General features: G+C 36.9%; 1 protein-coding gene across 4 annotated transcripts; it reads right to left on the reverse strand.

Moving 5' to 3' along the window:
* Positions 1-2,723: 2,723 nt before the first annotated feature.
* LOC108674937 (cholinephosphotransferase 1-like) lies at positions 2,724-20,886 on the reverse strand. 4 transcript variants are annotated; one of them, XM_047880233.1, is made up of 10 exons: positions 20,681-20,886; positions 17,699-17,830; positions 16,460-16,607; positions 15,995-16,117; positions 15,367-15,470; positions 12,237-12,377; positions 8,812-8,922; positions 8,626-8,673; positions 7,079-7,204; positions 2,724-5,153 (listed from the first exon to the last, which is right to left on the reverse strand). In XM_047880233.1, the coding sequence occupies exons 1-10, from the start codon at positions 20,774-20,776 to the stop codon at positions 4,977-4,979; spliced, it is 1,206 nt and encodes a 401-aa protein (XP_047736189.1). In that variant the 5' UTR covers positions 20,777-20,886; the 3' UTR covers positions 2,724-4,976. The 4 variants fall into 4 exon arrangements, with proteins under 4 accessions (XP_047736189.1, XP_018018412.1, XP_018018411.1 ...); XM_018162923.2 differs by having other exon boundaries at positions 8,626-8,655; positions 8,794-8,922; XM_018162922.2 differs by lacking the exon at positions 8,626-8,673 and having other exon boundaries at positions 8,764-8,922.
* Between the last annotated feature and the right edge of the window lie 1,451 nt (positions 20,887-22,337).

The raw sequence follows: 22,337 nt of genomic DNA on the forward strand, positions 1-22,337 counted from the left end.
AGTGTCTTCGTTTCTGTTGCTTTTCACCTGTCCCTCCTTGTTAGTCTCTTTGAGATGCTAACGCTGCTCCTTTCGCAACGGGGCGATGAATTTCTTGTGGGTGAACGATTTTGATTTGAGAAATTTGTGACAAACAAGGTCGCTGAACAGTTGAAGCGCTTGTAAATTATTGGGCCTCTAAACTAAATGTAAATTGTTCTCATATCATCATATGCCGTCAATGGTAACCAAAGGACGCCATTATTAACAATGTAAAAGGCTGCAATTTCGATACGACTCTCCCAAGGGATGTGTTTTTTTTAATAAATTCTTTAATATAATATAATTATTGTTCTCATCCTTGAAGTCAATGAAGTTTCTTTTACTCAAGTAGACGAATCGGCAACAGGCCGTAGGCCTATTTCTTCAGTGCCGACAAATTTATTCTACGTAATGGATGGTTAACTTTACGAAGATTGATATTTTGATCGCTAATTTTAATAATAGTATGGTACTTCAACACTGCGCTGTCGAAGCTTAACTGAAATGGAGTTCACTTCAGGTGCAAGGGTGTTCGGAATCCAAGATATTGCTATTGTTGGGGTCCATATCCTTTCATCTCTTGACAGTTACTAAATTTAGATTACCCGGAGTATTTGTTCTGGGGAATCGATCTGCTCTTTCGTTTCGATATGAATCAGTTAGGCATGTAATTGGAGAGAATGCTCTTGCCGTCTGTAGTTGCTGTTAATTTTCTCGTCACGAACGACAGTGGCTGTGTACAACAATTAAAAAAATGGAAAATGTCATAGCTTTGACAAATTAAACTATCAAGGAGAAAAAACAACGGTTGACTGTTTGATCTGTACACAAGAAAGGCGTTTCTTTGATCGTTCAAAAATAGATACGATCCACGACTGCTTATCACCTTCACAGCAAATTGGCCCGGCGTCTTAAACCAGTGGTAAGAGGTGCCTCCGAATAGACAATATTACTGTAAATAATATTATTGTACAGAATTGGGTAGAAAATGAAGCATAGAATATTACAGCAAACAATATTACTGGATGGGATGTCAAGGTGGAATTGTTAACACGCTGCATTAGGTTTGTTAGACGCAAAGTGGAATAGCGCATCGTTACGTGGACAGAAAATGGAGTTGCGCTGTAGACGAAGAGAAAAAGATTTTATCTGATAAAATCAAGTCGATCATTGACGAGATAGGATCATGATGTTAAGTGAATAGCCGTTGTTCAATTCCATTTCTTGAATAATTTTTAACGCATTCCCTCGCACTGTAAATATGTAGAAATATAACCAGAGTAACGGACAATTAACAAGAACTCGCAGCCACGCCGCGTCTATCAGCCATCAAGCAAAACATACATAATACAAAATTTATAACGTACAAAAACGCACAAGGTTGAAGTAAATGTTTATTAGAAACGCAGAAGAGAGAGCACAACGCTACCCGTGGCAAAACATTGCACCACATACAATTCATTTTCAAGGCCTTAAATTTTAATTGTAAGTCGTGCTTGCCCATTACAGTCTTCACTGCTGTGTGTCTCTTTTACGTACATAACGTGGCTGAGAGTCACAGCTCCTGTTTCATTACATTTTTTTTGACATTCATCCAGAATTCCGCTAATCCTGAGGTATGATAGGAAAAATTTCGGCTTGATTTAACGAGTGCTAAGAGAAGAAGAATCATAATTACCTCGGGTCGTAGCTAAATTCAAACTACAAATTCAAGCGAAGCCAAAATTAACCTAAAACGACCAACACGGAAATTTGTCAGCAACGAAGCTAGATTAGTATTCCGCAGCAACGTATTACAATTTTACCCCCAATTAATCTATCCTGAATAAATTACGAATAAATGAACGAACAAGTTCAGCTAAGTCCTGACAAGTTTCTACAGTTCTCTGAATTAACTACTTAATTAATTGATTATCGTTAAGGTGCTTGAATTCAACGGCAGTGCAATGGGGCGGCAGAAAGGTTTCCATCGCACAGCAACTATTTGGTGGAACGAACGAAAAGTATGACGTCGTGATTTTTTTATTTTACAAAATTAATGCGGTAAAATAGCATGGGTTAAATTCGAAACACGAAACTTCTTGAGACGGGCTAGATAAAGTTTTGTTGTGACCGCGATAAGGCGAAGAGGGGAGATGGGGTGAAGAGGGGAGATGGGGTGAAGAGGGGAGATGGGGTGAAGAGGGGAGATGGGGTGAAGAGGGGAGATGGGGTGAAGAGGGAGATGAGGTGAAGAGGGGAGATGAGGTGAAGAGGGGAGATGATATGAAGAGAGGCGACTATGACCTGAGGTCAGTAAGGCGGTTTACGTTCTATTTTCAACAGCAACTGATCAACCGACCAATACCGCTCAGAATGTTCGCATATAATTAAAAAGAAAAAGTTTATAAAGTGAAAAAAAACTTGAACGTTGAGAAGTTTGAACATATTAATTCAACTCTGGGCGAGATTACGCCTTCAAAAAAAGTACGCAAGTCTACAAATATTTAAAGCAAAATTTGTTATAAGCAAGCTAGAAAACAATAAATTGATTTATCATTTAATAACCAAGCAAGAAAACATCTCTCTCACAACGTATGAACTAAGCGAATCAGATAATAGTTATTTAAAGACCCTAATAGAGCTCGAATCTATTCAGGTTACGTGAAATAGATTTCACCAACGTCATAGCAGTGCATTAATCTTCTAAATAATAAATGAGAATACATTCAATGATTTAATAAATATAATTCCAAACTTTACAAAACATTACATAATTCCAACATAGGCTATCTATAATATCGCCTTCATGAATCATAGAGACAAATTGTAGCCTAGGTTTAAAAAAAATTTACACAGCTTGCATGATAACAAAATCATGTATGTTATGTAAATCACGGTGCGCAGAGCAAAAAAAAAAAATATGTTGCTTGCCTAATTTTACTAGTGAACGTGAGACTTGGCCAACAATGATCATCAATGCACTGCCAGAAAATAATTTTTCGCTCAATAATACACAGAAAAAATATTAAATGAAGCCCCTGCTCCATACATGCAAATACATTCTACCGAGAAAAATGACTTGCTGAAGAGCGCAATTTTTAGCATCATAATCCGCATCTACTTTGATTGAACTAACACATGATGCTGGGTGTTACACTGTTTAATATCCTGGTACAACATGATGCAGCACGCTACATTGTCTGATGCATAGCTACAACATGATGCAGCATGCTACATAGCTACAGTATGATGCAGCACGCTACATTGCATGAAGTATGGATACAACATGATGCAGCATGCTGCATTGCATGATGCACAGCTACAACGCGATGAAGCACTTTACAGTATGATGCGGCTGGCCAATCATTTACAAGGAAGACATGCCTAAGTTTCAATGCTGACATGCATGCTGACATCATCGTCAGCATTTAGATTGCATGCAATCGTTTTTTGTGTCAGATCTTAGCGACCAACAATATGATTACATATCAATCATCATTGTTTCATGTATCACTTTACCAATCATTATTCGATCTTCAAATCAAACTAGCACAAATTTCCTTTGGCTCACATGTAACGATGGCAATGAAAAGATAATAAATTCCATTTAGAATTTAAGTAAATAATGTTGCAATTGTTAACAACTTTTCTCTAGGTAATTGACGTTGTAAGAGCAGTACAATGATGGACATAAAAACAGGACTTCAATTGCGAGAACAAAAGCGTACAAGGAGCGTAAGTCGCTATGGAATTAAAACGAAATCGCAAGAACAAAATTGATCAGCTACTGGAGATACACATGAAGGCGAGGGAATAAATGGGTTATTTCCCTAACATCAAAATATATATTATACTATTTTCTTACAATGAAAAACGGAAATCGAGGTGGCGGCCTCGTAGGTCAGGGAACTCAAAACTCAGCAGTAAACGCACACAAAGTTTCAAAGTTACTAGATCACGACTCTCTTATTTACAAAAAGACTAATTTATGGAAAATTCAAACCGAGATGTGACTGTTTCATAAAGAAAATTTCTATTCTATTTAACTGAGGGACGTACACCTAAAATAATCTACTATACTATAAACTATAAAGGAACAAACATTCTACAGCATCTACAGATCTACTCCCTTGCATGTTATTGCTTGGAACTCTACTACGACTGGCATTACTTGCAGAAAATTTAATATTTTTAGCGCCAATACGACGAATTTTGCTAATGCAAGCAATTTTAGTCTCATGAATTATATTCTGAACTTGGTCTTGGTGACATTACTAGAATAACGATGTAAGAGTCAATAACTCATGGTGCTGCCGTGCTCTTACATGGCAACATTAGCATTGCAGTGCAGCAAGGGATGATAAATTATGAATTAACGTCATCAGAACTATTATACAATACAACGGACACTTTCACCTCTACAACAAATCCCCATAACAACACACACTATACATACAAATATTCTCAGCAGAGAAGGGTTTATGCTCTGGAATTGGGGCGCATAAAACTTTTCCGTAAGAATATCATTGATGCACTGAAGGCATCAGGCTCTCATCTTAAAGATAATGCACGGATGAGGATTTGGTAGCATCAGGATAAGCTAAATAAATAAAGAAAATATTAATAAATTGTTATTAATATTTGTTGTTGCTATCCAGCAAAGCGTCAAATGATTTATAGCTTTCAAGCATTCGCGGAAATAATTACGCTAAATTTATATTCGCGTATGACTATGCGGTAATGAAATTAGTAAATAATCAATATTAAAGTGAACGAGAGAACCATGCAAAAAATATCCGTAAGACATTACATTGTTTAGAAACTGCAAAAAAACATCTGAAATAAATTCTGAAGAATGAATGTAGCGGAATAGATTATGAAGAACTTAGAAACAGATAAATAATTCGTAATAGAGTGAATAGTGAAGCAGTAGTGAGAAGATGATGAGTTAAAGTCGCTAAAAGAGGAGGGGATCAGACGGGCCTGCCGCGCCCTTTAGCCCGGACGTCATGTTTGGCGGGGGCGGCGCTCCCGTTGCTGTTGCCCCCCGCCCCAGGCCCCGGTATTCTGAAGAGCTCAATGTTCAGGAAGACGCAGATCTCCATGCAAACGTTGCGTACGTAGCGGAGCAAGTCAAATGTCACGTAGAACTGCACAGAGAAATAAGGGTTATGGAAGAACAACGACTTGCGTGCGTCATGTGATTCATCAAACGGGCCGTGACAGCGAGGCAAAATATTTTTAAAGCGTAGTATGGGTAACGCCAAAACCAAATATGAATGAGGCAAAAAAAGTACAATGAATTTTGAGTGTGCAGTGTAATCCATGAGTTATGATCTGTACGGTGGCAATGTTTAACACCATTCGTCCCTGGATATTTCCTCATTGATATCTCCTTGCAGAAAGATAATCTCCTTCATTGCGATATGTTCATAAACATTTCCTTGTTCGCCTTCCATGTTAATGAAGTCACGCTCTTGGTGACGTCAAATAGCGAAGTTATATAAGCTCTGTCGCGAGTGATTAGCTTCAGTCTTGGGCGAGGACCGCTGTCGGTATACCCATTGCTTCTGTCCTTATCAAACAGGACAATAAACTTATATTAACGTCTGAGTAGAAAACGGCCTAGCGGATATAGGTACTCTAGAGTCTAGACATATCCGTATTTCAACTGGACGCCGAAGACATCAGTGTTGAAGCTCCAATTTATAAACTTAGATCATTCTATACTGTAAGCTGAACTTTAGTCGTACATAATACTATATAATTGTTTATGCTGTTCCTCAATATCCTCGGATCTTGCTACAACCGTACCAACCCTCAGGTATTACTTAATTACCATTCATATAAGATATGTACAGAAAAGCAACCTCTTACAGATCAACTGATATGTAATCTATGTAATCCTCACAAATACAATCCAGAGGAGCCAGCGCTCAGGAACGATGAAGTTGAAGATAAAACGATGAAAAACATAGTAATCCGTGTATGGAAAAACGTAATAATCTAAGTATGTAGAAACGTAATAATCTATGTATGGAGAAACGTAGTAATATATTGTATGTACGGAGAAACGTTGTAATATATTGTATGTATAGAGAAACGTAGTAATCTATGTATGGAGAAACGCAGTAATCTATGTATGGGGAACGTAACAATCTGTGTACGGAGAAATTAGACGCCGGCTTATTACATTGCTTGGAGCAGAAATAGTGGAAAAGTGGGTCAGTTTTTCCAGTATCATCACAAATTAAATTGTAGGCTTGGTCATCTATTTGCTCACAGCTACAGTGGTACCATACAAGGCAGATTTCACATTGCAGCGCCTTATCCTTCACCAGAACTCTCCTTGAGCAAATTCCGCATTTGACCGCTCCAGGACCCCTCCCTGCACCACTCCCTCCCTTACCTCCAGCTACAATATCCGCCATCTTCCCCTCCTCCACTAGCTGCTGTTCACTGACACTTCTCGGGTTCAGAATTACCCTTCAGACAGGCTTAATATAACAAAAATATATTGAAGAACACCGCTGAAGTCGGAGAATACTTGATGCTCGACTCCAACGGAACACTTGAAAAGCCGCCTCTTTACTGGCCGCCTCTTCACTGGCAAAAGCCGCCTCTTCACTGGCACATAAATCTATCAAAGTTATGTGAGGAACAGTTGACGCATTCACTATCTCTTCACTGGAGCATAAACCTGTCCAGTTATGCTAGGAAGAGTTGAGCCAACCAAAGGAATCAGTGGAGTTCAGTCACAGCAGTGACGCTTCGTCAGCACAGCAGTGACGTAAGGGTGACGAGTGTGGGAGTTCCAGCTGCCAAGAGCCAAGTATTTCCACCCTTGCCTGGCACCAGCACAAACCTACAACACTTGTTTGTCACACTCCTAAACGCTAGCAGAAAAACTGAGCATTATCACTTTAGCAACTGTCACTTTAGCAAAACTGATTGAACACTTGTCACAGATCTTAGGGCCGTAGCCCGCTTCTAGGGTGAAGAGGACTCTGTAGGAGATCAGTAAAACGTGGTAAAGGGAACAGTGAAAATTCCAATCAATCTATGTAATGCTCACAAATACAAGCCAGAGGAGCCAGTGTTCAGGCACGGGGGAGTTGAAGAACTGGTTGAGCAGCAGCGCTGCGGGGCCGAGCATTGACGAGTCCGTGTAGGCCATCTCGTGCTTAGTCATGTGTGCCACCTGACACATACATGGTAAATGTTAGTATACATGATGATGGTAGGCAGTATCATCTTATTAATGTTAGCATCCATGATGATAATAGACGGCATCATCTCACTTGTTTATGAAAATGGAAAGAATGGAAATTTATTTTTTGTGTGTGGTTAAAATCCGGCCCTTAGCTGTGCTGGTTGTAGAAAAGTCACAATATGTACATTATCACGATTCAGTTCAATCATTGTTTTAATATAATCACATAGAGCATAACTCACGAAAAGTCTGATAGGTACGCTGGCGGCTACCAGCCAGGAAGTGAACATGTACAAAAGCTAACTTTTCAAATACCGTAAAATGGGGTAACTTAGACTCCCGGGGTAACTTTGACCACTTTTCGTTTTTTGAACAAAAACCCCCAAAACTCAAAAACTATTTGACATAGAAAATTTTGTCAATGGGCATTAAAGGCCTAATACTGAGGCTGCATAACACAATAGAAAGATTTAAAAAGTTTGCATATCTAATAGGTTAAAAAATTAAAAATGTGACCCACGAAAAAAAGCTATTATTTAAAGCCTGCCAGAGTACCCCCTCCAAATGCAAATGACAAATTTTAGGAAAGTGTCATAGTTTGCAAATGGGGGCGCCGCCCCCAAATGGGGGAACTTAGACCACCTAATGTCAGCCCTGACGGGGTAACATAGACGGCTTGGAAGTTAATATAAAATTACCATATATAACATATTTTATGTTCGACAATCTATTAATGTTTTTTCTTTATGTTTCAGACTCTACAGAGTCTTATATATGGTAATTTTAACTTAATTTCCAAGCCAGTCAATATTACCCCATCAGGGCTGCCATTAGGTAGTCATATTTCCCCCATTATGGGGCGGTGCCCCCCATTTGCAAACTATGACACTTTCCTCAAGTTTGTCATTTGCATATGTAACTAGAAGAGTTCTACTACAATGCACCAAAACCTGGAGTTATTTGGAGTTATTTTACCAAAAAATATAATTGATTTTACCACCCAGTCTAAGATACCTCAAGAGCTGGGGTAACAAAGACCATCACTTTTTTTCGAAATTACATAAAAACTATGAGAGGCAAGAGCCAGCAATTTATGGTGAGGGAACCTAGAGTATAGACCTGTATTTTGCATGTTTCAATTCAAGTTTAATTTATCTAGTAAAAAAATGGCATCATTAAAAAAAAGTGGTCTAAGTTACCCCATTTTACGGTTTAGTTTCACTATAAACCCACTTAAATAGTTTTCTTAATAACATCAAAGATGGCATGACTCACGAAAAGTCTGATAGGAACGCTGGCGGCTACCAGCCAGGAAGTGAACATGTACAAAAGCTAGCTTTTCGTATATAATTTCACTATAAACCCACTTTAATAGTTTTCTAAATAATATCACAGATGGTATAACTCACGACAAGTCTGTTGGAGACCCTGGCGGCGACCAGCCCGAAAGTGAACATGTACAAAGGCAAGCTTTTCAAAGATAGTTTCACTATAGACCCACTTAAATAAATAGTTTTCTTAATAAGATCACAGATGGCATGACTCACGACAAGTCTGTTGGAGACCCTGGCGGCGACCAGGCCGAAAGTGAACATGTAGAGCAGCGGGTTAGATAAGAATATAGCGTCGCTGCTCTTCCATGCGACCATGAGGGCTGGTACGATGAAGTATAACAGCGGCACCATCGGCGACAACACGCTCGTGCCCTACGTTATAGACACTCAATTATACATCAATAAACATTATGTGATACATTAAAAAACATTATATAATACATTTTATATGTAATACATTAATAAACATTATTACATACTCAATAGTCCACAGAAACATTAAATAAATAGACCTAACATATTGACAAGCTACGCCCCACGAATGTAAAAAATATTGCAAGTTTTACATCAACGTCATGACGTAAGTTTGAGCTTTTATATACGGTAATGTTGCATATAATATAAAATAATATAGCATGGAAAGCTAATTTTTAATAAGGAATGCATATTAGGCCCAAGACTATGCGCATAGAGAAGTAGAAGGTAACGACATGGGTAAAGAATGGAAATGGAGACAAAATATAGTGGTACAGAATGGAAGGTTATAAAAGAAAAAAAACTGGATAATTTAAAAGTAATAAAAAAGCAAGTAAAATATTACAAACATGGCAACATGCAAGAAGCCAACTCCACAAGCTTGGTATCACATAAAACTTAATGTGAGGAGATTAATTGTTAAAGAGTAAACTGATATTAGTGGATTAGAAAGCTAAGGGTAAGATGGACATGCCAAGCAGTCAAATCACCAAACAACAAATAACAGTGAAATAAAATAACTGACAACAATAACCGTGAAATAAAAAAGTTTTGGAATAAAAATAAGGAAATAACTGCGTATTTGAAAGCTACTGTAGTTGTAGATGCAGATGGTCGAATGAGACGCACTACAGTTACAGTCATATAAAGGAATCACTACAAACCAAATCAGGAGCCCACAACGTACAGAAATACAATAAATCTTGTGGAAGAATAATTGCAGATTATTACAGTACAAATGAAATTAGATAGAAATACTTTGAAAGCTAAAAGTTAAGAGTTATTGAGAATGTCAACAAATGGAATTATACAAGAACAGGTCCCAGTATATAAGTTAAACGGTCCATGATAATTACAACAAATGGTATTAGATAAGAACAGGTCCCAGTATATAAGTTAAACGGTCCTTGATAATTACAACAAATGGTATTAGGCAAGAACAGGTCCCAGTATATAAGTTAAACGGTCAACACTCGAACAAGAGGTCGCTTACACGGGACGTCGGCCGCCCGCACGAGAGAGACAGAGAAGGGAAATGTAAGGGGATCCTACCTGCATAATAACTTAATGTAAGGAACCCTATCTACTTAACTTAACCCCACAACTGAGACCTACAGTCAGACACCGCGAGCTCAACGGTGGGGCGCTCAGGAACAATCCCCCTAGGAACGCGAAATCCCATAGGACTTCTGACGCGCACAGACACGCGTTAAAAGTCCCCCCTGAGGGGTAATAATAATCTAAATTGCGTTAAAGTATTCAATCACAGAAGCAATGCCAGGACCAGGAAGAGCTAATGATGATGTTAGGTGCCGACACGATAGGAGATTAATCATCAAAGCTAGGTTGTAGATAAATCGGAAAAGTAACTTTCGACTAGCTGTAAAACGGTAACTGCTCGATAGACGTAATTTACACGAGCGTATTTACTGATGTACATGAGTAAATGAAAGCGGAATGTCAAAGCTACACGCCGACTATTCACTACAAAAGGACATAATATACGCGCAAATACAAATTTACGCTAGAGGCGTGATATCCACGCGCTTACTAGGCGCTAAACGTCAAATTCACGGTTCAGAAGCAATATTCAGGCCTAAATTGTAGGCTTCACAGCAATTTTGCGCTTCAGAGGTAATATTGAGGCGTAAATGAAAGAATACTGAAGCGTCCATATTGAGAAAAGGTTTCCTTGCAAGTTACGCTTTGAAGGCAATATTCTAGTGCATGTATTGAAGGCTTCACAGCGATTTTACGTCACAAAATACCAAATTTCTCCCTTGCTAACATGAAGCAAAACTGACAGCAAGAGAAGCGCCTCTGTGTCCAGCTCCCTGTCCAGGCAGCACAGCAAAGCTCAGCTGGTACAGCAGATGGGAAGTTTGGTACAGCAAGCTGGCGCAGCTCAGCAAGTCCAGCAGCGACACGCCCAGTATGTGCTGGACAAAACGCTTGTTTAAAACGCCGTGCAGCTGGCGAAACTTTTCGTTGAGGTGCGAATAAAACTGACGACGGTTAATGCATCCGTGGAGCAAAGGTTGAACCTTTTGTCTACTGACGACAAATAGAATAAGAGTACCAGAGTAGTTTCATAGTAAGTAATAGAATGGTTTACAAGTAATATAATGGTTTACTCACGCTTGAGCTATTAAGCTACTTCGCACCAGAAGTCAAAATTAGGTAGGTATCACCGCGCAAGCGCAAGGTCTCAGTTCTTTGAAAATTTCCTTCTTCACCAGGCCATTAGGCTGGTATATCATTTACCATGCCTTTATGTAGGAATATTATTGACGACTGGTGAAGTATCCGTAGACAAATGACTATAAATCGACTTGGTGGTACTAGCAAGCATTCATCCACGTAAATTGAAACATTTCCGTGGACGAATTGTTTCACTTTTGAAATGAATACTTCAGAACGAGAAGACAATGAAATGAAAATCAAAGGAGTACATTATTATAACATACCTATAAATCAACACAAAGTATGTATAAAAGTTGACGTATTACGAAGAGGTGAAGAAGTTCATGAACATGAAACAGCGAAAAGAACGAATTCGATGCATAGGCCTTGTACAGTTAAGGAAAATATAGTAGCAATGGCTTTTGAGAATATACATAGAATTACAGCGCCTATTCCCATCGCATGCTTCGTAATCCTACAAAACACAAGAAGTATCGAACAAAATCAGCCCCAACAAATCGCATTATTATCAACAGTCGTCAAATAAAATTCAAGGACAGGATGTTGAGCAAACTCCACATACATATAAAAAAGAATTTGCAGTACTTGACAATAAACCAGAAATGCAACGAATTCTAAAATTGTTTCGACTGAAGTTCATGTCTAAATACATGAAACGCTTTGGTTGATTTTACAGGCAGTCAAGTTATGCATTAGATTTAAATTCGCATTGAATTTCTATAAAATTTGAAACATCAATAAATTTCCCAAAATGAAAAAAGCGGTCATACATTCTCTTCAACATTAAAGCTGTGAAACAATTCAAATATTGTATGAAACGGTTCATATTGCATGAAACGATTCAAAGATTGCATGAAACGATTCAAGCTCACATGAAACGATTCAAAGATTGCATGAAACGATTCAAAGATTGCATGAAACGATTCTCAGATAGCATGAAGTGATAACGTGCCCCGATAACATTGTAATCACGTGGAGTAACTTGAAGAAGATGAGCGTGAACGTACAGCGACAGACGATCCGTTCTTGCCGACTCCTTCACAGAGCACGACGGGAACGTGGCAGTAGAGGAGCTGGGCGACATGCAGGCAACCCGCGGCCAAGTATACGTCCACTACAGAAAACTGCACTCCCAGCACCTCCAGCAACTGTGGTGAACACTCATCACCCCCAGCACACGACGTCTCATATAAAAAGTTAAGTTCTGAACGGCTCTGTCCACGGTCACGCTGGTGTTTCGTCTGTAAATCATCCTATGACGAGATTTGAAACTGGGCCTCCTGGACCCAGACTGCGTCTACACGCATCGCAGGCGCTGAACTCTCAACAAATCCAGCGACCCAACACACAATCAACAATGACCAGAATATTTAAAAAAAAACTGATAAACACCATCATAGTGCGCGCAAATGATTTCTAACAGCAACAGCACTGAAGAAACAATACTCAACTATTGATTGGATTATAAACATCAGTATTAAGGTCTATCTCTATTAGAATCCAATTCAATGCATAAATAAAAGCTATTTCTACACCTACAGATGATAAACCTGTACACCTTCAGCTCGTGATGACCAGCAATGACACAAGCATCACATGTAGAGGATATGGCACAGGGCGCTGGTTTTCACATTTTCATAGCATTTACACAATTAATGTTATTTGGAATTAAATTCAATCTTCAGTAGACAGGGAACGCAGTTTTAGCGGCACAAATTTCAAACCACAACGCAATAGCCTAATATCATCTGGTTACGACATCCTTTGCTTACTACGTTTCCATAACCAGTAGCAAAAAAAAAAAAAATGACACAATAATGACAATAATAAATATTTGTCGAGGCAACATTAAAATCGAAAGTGATACCTACTAAGACTGGTCTGTCGCTGATATGTCTCATCTAAATTTTCAAGGAACTGAGTTCTGGAGGGATAGTTCCCTCAAATCTGATCCACGAGATGGCGATAAGTTTACTGTTCTGCTCTTCAATAACTTAATACACAACTACATAAAAACGCCGCATCACAACGAATATTTTCCATGGGATGTACTTGTCAGAAAATGTTTTATACAAAATTAAAGAATTGAATCACGATGCGTAGGATTTGACAGGGTGAAGGAAACTTAATGTGACAAATTCAATAAAATATTGCAAATTGACAACCTCAGTGTGCAATATTAAAATAAAGTCGATAGAAGAAGTACGAACAGATTATGTATGGGAGAATCGCTAGACATTCTGAAGACGTTTTCAACGCAGCTCGAAGCAAAGAACCTGTCACTAAGCACAGTTTGCTTTACTAGATTTACTTCTGTTATATTGATGAGCTTGGTTTTATTATTTTTCTCATTTTATTGATCAGCATGATGAATTCTGTACGCGCTGAGATTCAACACACGTTTGAATGAAGAGTGTGCAAAAGAAAATAGGGCAGGAGAAAATATAAAAAATTATAAAAAAATCAATCGTCATTCCAAGCTCAAACGGCACATTCGACAGTATATCAAAATAAATCAGACCAATTTTAATGAATATTCAGACGAGAAAATTCTCAATACACAACTTAAGCAACAATAGTATAGTTAAACAGACCAGAAACCTTTGCATTAGAAGTACCGGAGCAATAAAATGCGAAACCGAAAAATCCAGGATTCAAATCACTATGCAAACCAAATTCGTAGATATAGCAGTCAGAAACCGAGCACCATGCTAAAAAAACAGAGGAGTAGAACAACACTGACAATAACAACAAATTTATCAGCATGCAGATTGATAATTTTGATTTATCACTCGTTAAACACGGAGAAAATAATGACGGTGCGACACGGACTGCGAGAGTACAGCGAGTTAGGCGGGCGTTTAGTGGGAGCAGGCAATGCAGAAAATCTGAATGTATGTATTATACATTCATAATATACATGAATATAGGATATGAATGACTTACAGCGACGGTGGATCCATTCCTGCCTGCTCCTCTCTCTATGAAGATCACTTGGAAGTTATTAAACAGGGCTATGGAACCAGCAATAAAGCCAAAGATTGTAGGCAGACACTGCAGCGTCAGGCCCAGGGCAGGAACCTTGCGTTCGAGCATAGACAAGGTTAAACTGGCACACAAAAACGTGCTTATAGTTCAGTAACTTGTACCTGGAACTGCAATGCTTTCAAGGGTACCAATGAAAATGATATGTTCCTGAAAATTTTTAAAAGTTATGGTATCAAGATCGAAAATGAAGGTGGTAATTTAATGTCAAATTTTTGAAGTAGTAGTAGTAGCAAACAAAAAACATACTACGTCTGAAATGAATATGACAACATGAACACATTCGACAATATTAATACATAACGCACGTAAATATGATAAGAGCTGCAGGCTGCATTGCTGAGTAGAATAATTAACCTATCATAATTGATTATTGAACGGGTTCAAAAAGTGACGCAAGAAACAAAACGAATTGTAAATATTTGTTAAAATATAATATACTCAAGTACGTTTTTACTACTTCGTTGAGTATGCATTATGGATTTTGCGCATACCTGGAATATCAAGAAAATGAATGAATGCATCACCTTCGTTCACACGTAGTATTATAAAGAACATCAATGATTAAAAAAATTACCAAGGGGAGCCAGCAAAGAGGTACCTTCAAACACTTGCTGAATACCATAATCATCATGAGGTTATCATAGAAGAAACATTAATTGGTAATTCTAACTACCAGTAGAGGCCAAATTACAAGACCGTGATTCTCAGTAATCGTCAATTCAATTTTGAATTTATTTTATGAGAGACAATTTTTAGAAAATACCAATCTTCTTACTTCATTCGAAATTAAAGGCAATTTATCATCATCTTACTGCCTTTTAAAGGCACTGAAATTCAAGGCAGTTTATTATCATCTTACTGCCTTTTAAATGCACTGAAATTTAAGGCAGTTCATTTTACTGTTTTTTTAAAGGCACTGAAATTTAGGGAAGTTTTTCATCATTTTACTGCCTTCAATCATGAGAGGAGTATGGAGTATGGAGCACTGGAGTATGGAGCCAGCAAGCACTGGAGTATGGGGCACTGGAGTATGGAGCCAGCAAGCACTGGAGTATGGAGCACTGGAGTATGGAGCCAGCAAGCACTCACCTGATAGCTCCAGAAGGAGGAGCCACATAAGGTGGAGATGAGCAGTATGAGCATGACGCCGAACTGGGCTTCGGTGACATCCACGCGACCAAACCGCAACTTGCCTGCTCAACCAGACATTTTATAGACGATTTAATGAGTATTGAACCAATTTTATAGGTGCCTAGCCAGACTAGGAATTGAGGGCATCACATTCGTTGGTATTAGTGAACGATCCATAAACGATTTAAAGAGTATATAACCATTTGTATAGGTACCTACAGCTACATAGACTAGGGATTGAGGGCATCACATACGTTGTTATTAGTGAACGATTAATAGAGTATTTACCTATTATATAGGTGTCTAACTAGACTAGGAATTGAGGGCATCACATTCGTTGGTATTAGATAATGTTCCACTGATTATTGAACCGCTTTAATAGGTTCCAAGCCAGAATAGAGGTTGAATTCATCCTGTACATCTTCGACTAAAACTTGATAAGTTTTAAAGACAAAAAACAAAAACCCTTGATTTTGATACTCAATAAACAGGTATACCTTAAAGCTTGCTGAGAAGTATACGGTACCTCATTTCTACAAAAGATTCACAGAATTAATAGTTAAGTGCCTCAATAAAGATAAAGTACCTGACACGTAAGTCTGCCAGTGAGCACAGTAGAAGAGCGTCACGGCCATCATACACTGGCAGAACAGCCAGTATGGTCGCTTGCCTAGTTGTACAGCACAACATACCGACACTGACACAAACACTGCACAGTGAAAAATATATTAGTTTCAATAAAAATAATTTTCTTGTAGAAATATGAAATGAATGTGATCTACATTTAATTATTGGCAATTTAGTGTGAAATAAAATTTTGGATATTTGAAATCTGATAAAATAAAGTAGACACAACTTAATGAAAACAAAATAGGCCAGCCTGTCAACTTATCTGAAAAATAAGGTTGAGGAATGTTGACATAGGAACTGAATTGACTACCTACACATATAATTCAAGAGTAACATGTGTGTTACTCCAGCCAGTAACATCAGTTTCATATTAAAAATGAATTAAATCTAATTCCTAATAGTTAAAATGCAAGGCACTGACGTGTACTGAGGCTATCACATCCGTGGTCAAACAGTTCGCCAAGTGGAGACTGGCTGTTGGTGCGTCTGGCTTGCTTGCCATCTATAGCGTCCAGCGACTGGTAAATGAAGAGACCCAGGCAGCATAGAAGACAAGCCCATCGTGGTACCTGCCAAACACAACAACTAAAATTCTCTCTAAAAAGTTAATTTTGTTCGTATATATATCGAAATCGTCATATGTAGTGTCCAGAAACTGGTAGAAGAAGTACAAACTGAAAAATAGGCTAGCTCACAAAGATACCTACCTATATATTTGCCAAACACAACAACTATAATTGTCTCTAGAAGGTTAATTTTGTTCTTTAATAAATCAAAATTTTTATATGTAGAGTCCAGAAACTGGCAGAAGAACTCTAAACTGAAAAAATAGGCTAGCTCATCAAGATTTATACCTGCCAAACATCAACAGCTATGGTTGTTGCTGGGGGTTAATTTTGTACATTAATAAATCAAAATTGTTATATGTAGTAACCAGAAACTGGTAGAAGAAATCTAAACTGGAAAAAATAGGCTAGCTCACAAAGATATATACCTACCTGCCAAACACAACAACTATAATTGTCTCAAAGGTTAATTTTGTTCATATATAGTTATATATATATAGTTATATATATATATATAGTTATATATATATCAAAATCATCATACCTATGTCATGTCCAGAAACTGGTAGAAGAAATACAAACATTAAAAATAGGTTAGTTCACCAAGATATACCTACCTGCAAACACATCAACTATACTGCCTCTAAAATGTTAATATTAATATAATATTAATATATAAATTAATTAATATATTAATTTAATATATTAAATTAATATATTAAATTGTCATTAATATAAAATGACACCTGTAGTATCCAGACACTAATAGAAGAGGAGTTCCAAATATAAAATGAGGCTAGTACATTGTTCCAACTGCCGCTCAGAGGGAAATTTTGATAATCAACTGAAATTTCCTCACAATGCAATTTAATTTGCTTAGGCTTATGAAACAGGCTGGTAATAATTTATGTTTAATATAAATTTTTTTGGTGAAGTGCTTTGCAGAAAAGGGAGAAGGGTTGCATCAGAGCTACAATTGTAGAAATACTCCAATAAAACCATCTTTTGGCACCCAAGTAATAATATTAAATTGTTAACCAAGGCTTAAAGCTAGTAGGAATTATCATTTGCAGTCACTCATTTGAAGCACAAACCTCCTGGTCAGCATATGGGCTGAAGTAAACCATGAGTAAAGAGGTGAGGACATTCACCAGCAGACCGATGACCGTGATGAGGTTGGGTGCTATGTTGAGGGGAAACTGTTGTACCAGCCAGCACCACCATACCTGGAGCATCATTTTTACCATCATTATATGCTGCAGAAATCTATCTTACATATATAACTATAATAAATTTAGAATAATATATCAATAATGAGGCAAATAAATAGATGACCTCAATGCTTTAACACAGGCTGTGTGAGAATGAATGCTTTAATGCCATAAAATGGGGTTACTTTGACCGGCGGGGTAACTTTGCCCACTTTTCTTTTTTTTAACAAAAACCCCCAAAACTCAAAAACGATTTGACATAGAAAAATTTTGTCAATGGCCATCAAAGGCCTATTACTGAGGCTACGTAACACAATAGAAAGATTTAAAAAGTTTGCATATCTAATAGGTTAGAAAACTAATATAGTCAGATGGGGTAAGACAGGACCGAAATCACTAACAAGCCTGTAGCATCTATACCATGAATAACTAAAAAACCCTAAACCTATCACAAGGTGTGGTTATGCAATGGGCTTCAAAGCTACAACTCAGACTTTTTGCATACAACACAGTTTTCTGTACAGATTAAAAAAAGTGAGCTGGTCCCATCTTACCCCATTGGGGTAATATGGGACCAGGCTGGGGTAAGAAAGGACCAACAGGTAATTCTTATGTTACAAGGTTTTTAGTAAAAATATAAATCTGATATTCAATATTATCCATCTAGAAACACATTATTTGATTAAAACTCCACTTGTTACTGTTTTGTGTTGCAGGAAGTCAACTCTAATATCAGTCACATTGGAGTTTTTGCCACGAGCAAACTTTGTTAAGCATAGAAATGGTAGGTTGGCTTTGATTCATTGTAGAGCACTGCCAAATGCTACATGTATATTCCACTAGTGTCATTGTCTGAAAATTTATCAAATTGGTAATAAAACCAATGGATAATAACTTAAGAGTCGGATGTCGTGTTTTCTTGCTAACTGCATTTGTGGTGCACTTCTTCAAACATAGCCCATGCCCTCTCACAAAATTGTGATAATAATTATTTTTTATGTTTCACACAATGATTTTTTCCCCCAGCCACTCTTGCACATTGTTCTGCAGCTCACTAATGGGAAGAGACATCCCTATTTTCTCCATCCCCATGATGCAATTCACAATAGTATGCTAAATTTATCTAATTAAAAAACTAACAAGTTAGAATGGTTATTTTACGCAAAAGATGAAAATTTTGACCAAAATACTCCATGTATAGGTACTTATGCACAATAATATATTCATTTAAAAGCTATTTTTGATAAACTATGGGGTAAAAAAGGACCATTTGTGGGGTAATACAGGACCATTTATGGGGTAGATAGGACCACTTGTGGGGTAAAACATGATCATTTAGTGGTCCCGTCTTACCCCATGTCCGGTCCTTTTTTACCCCATTTTAGAATAGTTGTCAGGCAGGGGTTAACTATTTTGTGACCCTTCTTTACATAGGTTTTCTTTGAAAATTAGCCAGAAATTCATTATTTGCAGAAGAGGGTTGAAACAAGCACTGAAATGACAGGCAATGATTGCTCTAACTTATTCTTTTGTCAAATTAAATTCAGTGCAATTAGAATGCATGCCATGGGCCAGTCCTTTCTTACCCCATGAAGGCTGCGATCCTGTCTTACCCCATTTGACTATAATGTGACCCACAAAAAAGAGCTATTATTTAAAGCCTGTTAGAGTACCCCCTCAAATTTTTTTATTTTTTGGTAAAATAACTCCAGGTATTGATGCATTGTAGTAGAACTCTTCTAGTTACATATGCAAAAGACAAATTTTAGGAAAGTGTCATAGTTTGCAAATGGGGGACACTGCCCCCCAATGGGGGAACTTTGACCACCTAATGGCAGCCGTGATGGGGTAACATTGACCGGCTTGGAAATTAAGTTAAAATTACCATAGGTACCTATATAACATATTTTATGTTTGATACACCTATCAATGTTCTTTTCTTTATGTTTCAGACTCTATAGAGTCTTATATATGGTAATTTTAACTTAATTTCCAAGCCGGTCAATGTTACCCCGTCACGGCTGCCATTAGGTAGTCACATTTTGCCAATTGGGGGGCAGCGCCCCCAATTTGCAAACTATGACACTTTCCACAAATTTGTCATTTGCATATGTAACTAGAAGAGTTCTACTACAATGCACCAAAACCTGGAGTTATTTAGAGTTATTTTACCAAAAAATAAAATTGATTTTACCACCCAGTCAAAGAAACCCCAAGAGCTGGGGTAACAAAGACCATCACTTTTTTTGAAATTACATGAAAACTATGAGAGGCAGGAGCCAGCAATTTATGGTAAGCAAAGCTAGAGTATAGATCTGTATTTTGCAGGTTTCAATTTAAGTTTAACTTATCTAGTAAAAAAATGGCATCATTTTGAAAAAAAAGTGGTCAAAGTTACCCCATTTTACGGTACCTTGTTTATATTTTAATATTCACTAAAAATCTTTATCATTGAAAATAGTAAAGATACCTAGTAAAAAAATATAAATAAATAAAGAATAAAATAAAAAATAGAAAATTTTTAGAAAAACTATAAGCATTCATTAAGGCAACTGAGGGTAAAATTCTTTAAAATTTTCATTTTGAACAACTCTTCCAAACAAAACAATGAAATAAAACTTGCATGGCAATTAAATTACCTTCAAGTTTCTTTTTCATATCAAACATCAGACAATTACACATAGGGATATTTCATTGCAATACCCAGTGAAAGTAGAGGTAAACAATAAAGGTTTTTATGAAAATTTTAATAGAAATTAAGAAGCTTCTACATAGGTAATAATATGCATGACTGTTATATTAAAAGATAAATAATTTAAACTTAAAAGCTCAGACTTACACAAAACACCTTAAAAATAAACATACTTGCATGAATGGATCAAAGAGGCTGCAGTTTGTACAGGAGTATGTGTGTTGCTTCAGCTTAGCAAGCTGCTGAGGGCTAAGTTCTTTGTTGACCATTATTAACTTGATATTAAAATTTCAAGAGCTGAACAAATTAGAGAAAATTAGAATTATAGAATCTAGAATAGTTTGGAAGTAAAAATTAAGAAGGCTTTTTTTTCCCAACACTGAAACAATATAGTAAGTCATGGCATTTTGACATGAGCAGCAGCAGCAGCAACACCATTCAACCAGATTCTAGGACAGTTCACTTTTGACTAATATGCTGTCAACAATCATCTCACTGCCACACAGCAATGTATCAGCTGTTATGTTATGGATGCATCAACAATGTACTACTGGCAGAAATTTTTCATTAGGAATTTGGCAATTACGAATTCTCACTATATGGAATTTGGCAATTGTGTTGTCAAGATCCTCTTTTTAGGCCAAAAGTGTTGCCCAGTAGTATCACTGAGGATATTTTATCAAAATTACCTAAACTTTTAATACAGGATTGAAATTTTCCTATATATGAATGAAATGTGATGGCAACAAAGGTATAAATTTTCAAAAACTTGGAGTCTTACAGACCCATCAGGCACTTTTGTTAATATTTAGAGGTATATAATTCATCTAGCAGGAATCTTGCATCTCCAAAAATGACACAAAAGCTTTGAGTGCAGTTCAAAAGGTACATATTTTTCTTGTGTGCTTCAATACTCCTTGACAAAAATAGGTACCGTACACATGAAGATATATTTGAATGTGTTGCAAAATTTTCTGAAGACATAGATTATGCTACTGATGAGTTGCCAAAGATCTTCAAACATTCACCCACTCTGTGCACCCTTGAAAACTGAGTGATCTGAGCAATCCAAGTTGGATTGCTTAGTTTTGGAGTGACATTCATATCAAAATTAAAATTTATTTAGTGAGTATTACTTGCATGAGAGATACTATGAAGTTTTTCAATGTTAACAGCATTAAAATCCATGCAGAAATACAAGTTTTTAATATGTTTTAGGCTGGAATTTAGGGCCTTTTCAGCTCTTAAGGGCTTGAAACCGGGTCTTTTGTAGGTATTTGCACAAAAAAATTTTTCTTTTGGTGTAATGAAAATTACACCACTGAAAAGAGAAAAAAATTTAGAAAAATATCATATAAGTATGAGTGGAGTAGGTTGAAAATTGAAAATGCCATTAATTTTTTCCCCATTTACAATTTCACCCTGAAAATGGAGCAACTACTGTCACTTTTTTTTTAACTATCATTTCTAGGTTTCCTATGAGCCAATTTCAGATATTCATGCACCATTAGAAAGCTCTTGTTGTAGGCTATCTATTCTAACTAGGATAAAACATTTTAGTCAAGACTTTGACTGCAGGTGGTTGGGGGAACTGGGTGCAACTGATAGATATGAATGCTTTAACTTAACTTAAAGATAGAATTGGATTGAATAAATTTCATTTTCATGGTTTTGGCACCATAATTGAGCTTAAAAATATGAAATTAACTAGAATAAAGAAATAAAATCAACTATTAATAATATTATTAATTAATAATAATATTGATATTAAATCTTAACTAATTACAATAAATATTAGTGAATATTTGATATTAATAATAATATTGAATA

Source organism: Hyalella azteca, unplaced genomic scaffold (genome assembly GCF_000764305.2).
Source record: "Hyalella azteca isolate HAZT.00-mixed unplaced genomic scaffold, Hazt_2.0.2 contig5032, whole genome shotgun sequence".
Taxonomy (NCBI): domain Eukaryota; kingdom Metazoa; phylum Arthropoda; class Malacostraca; order Amphipoda; family Hyalellidae; genus Hyalella; species Hyalella azteca.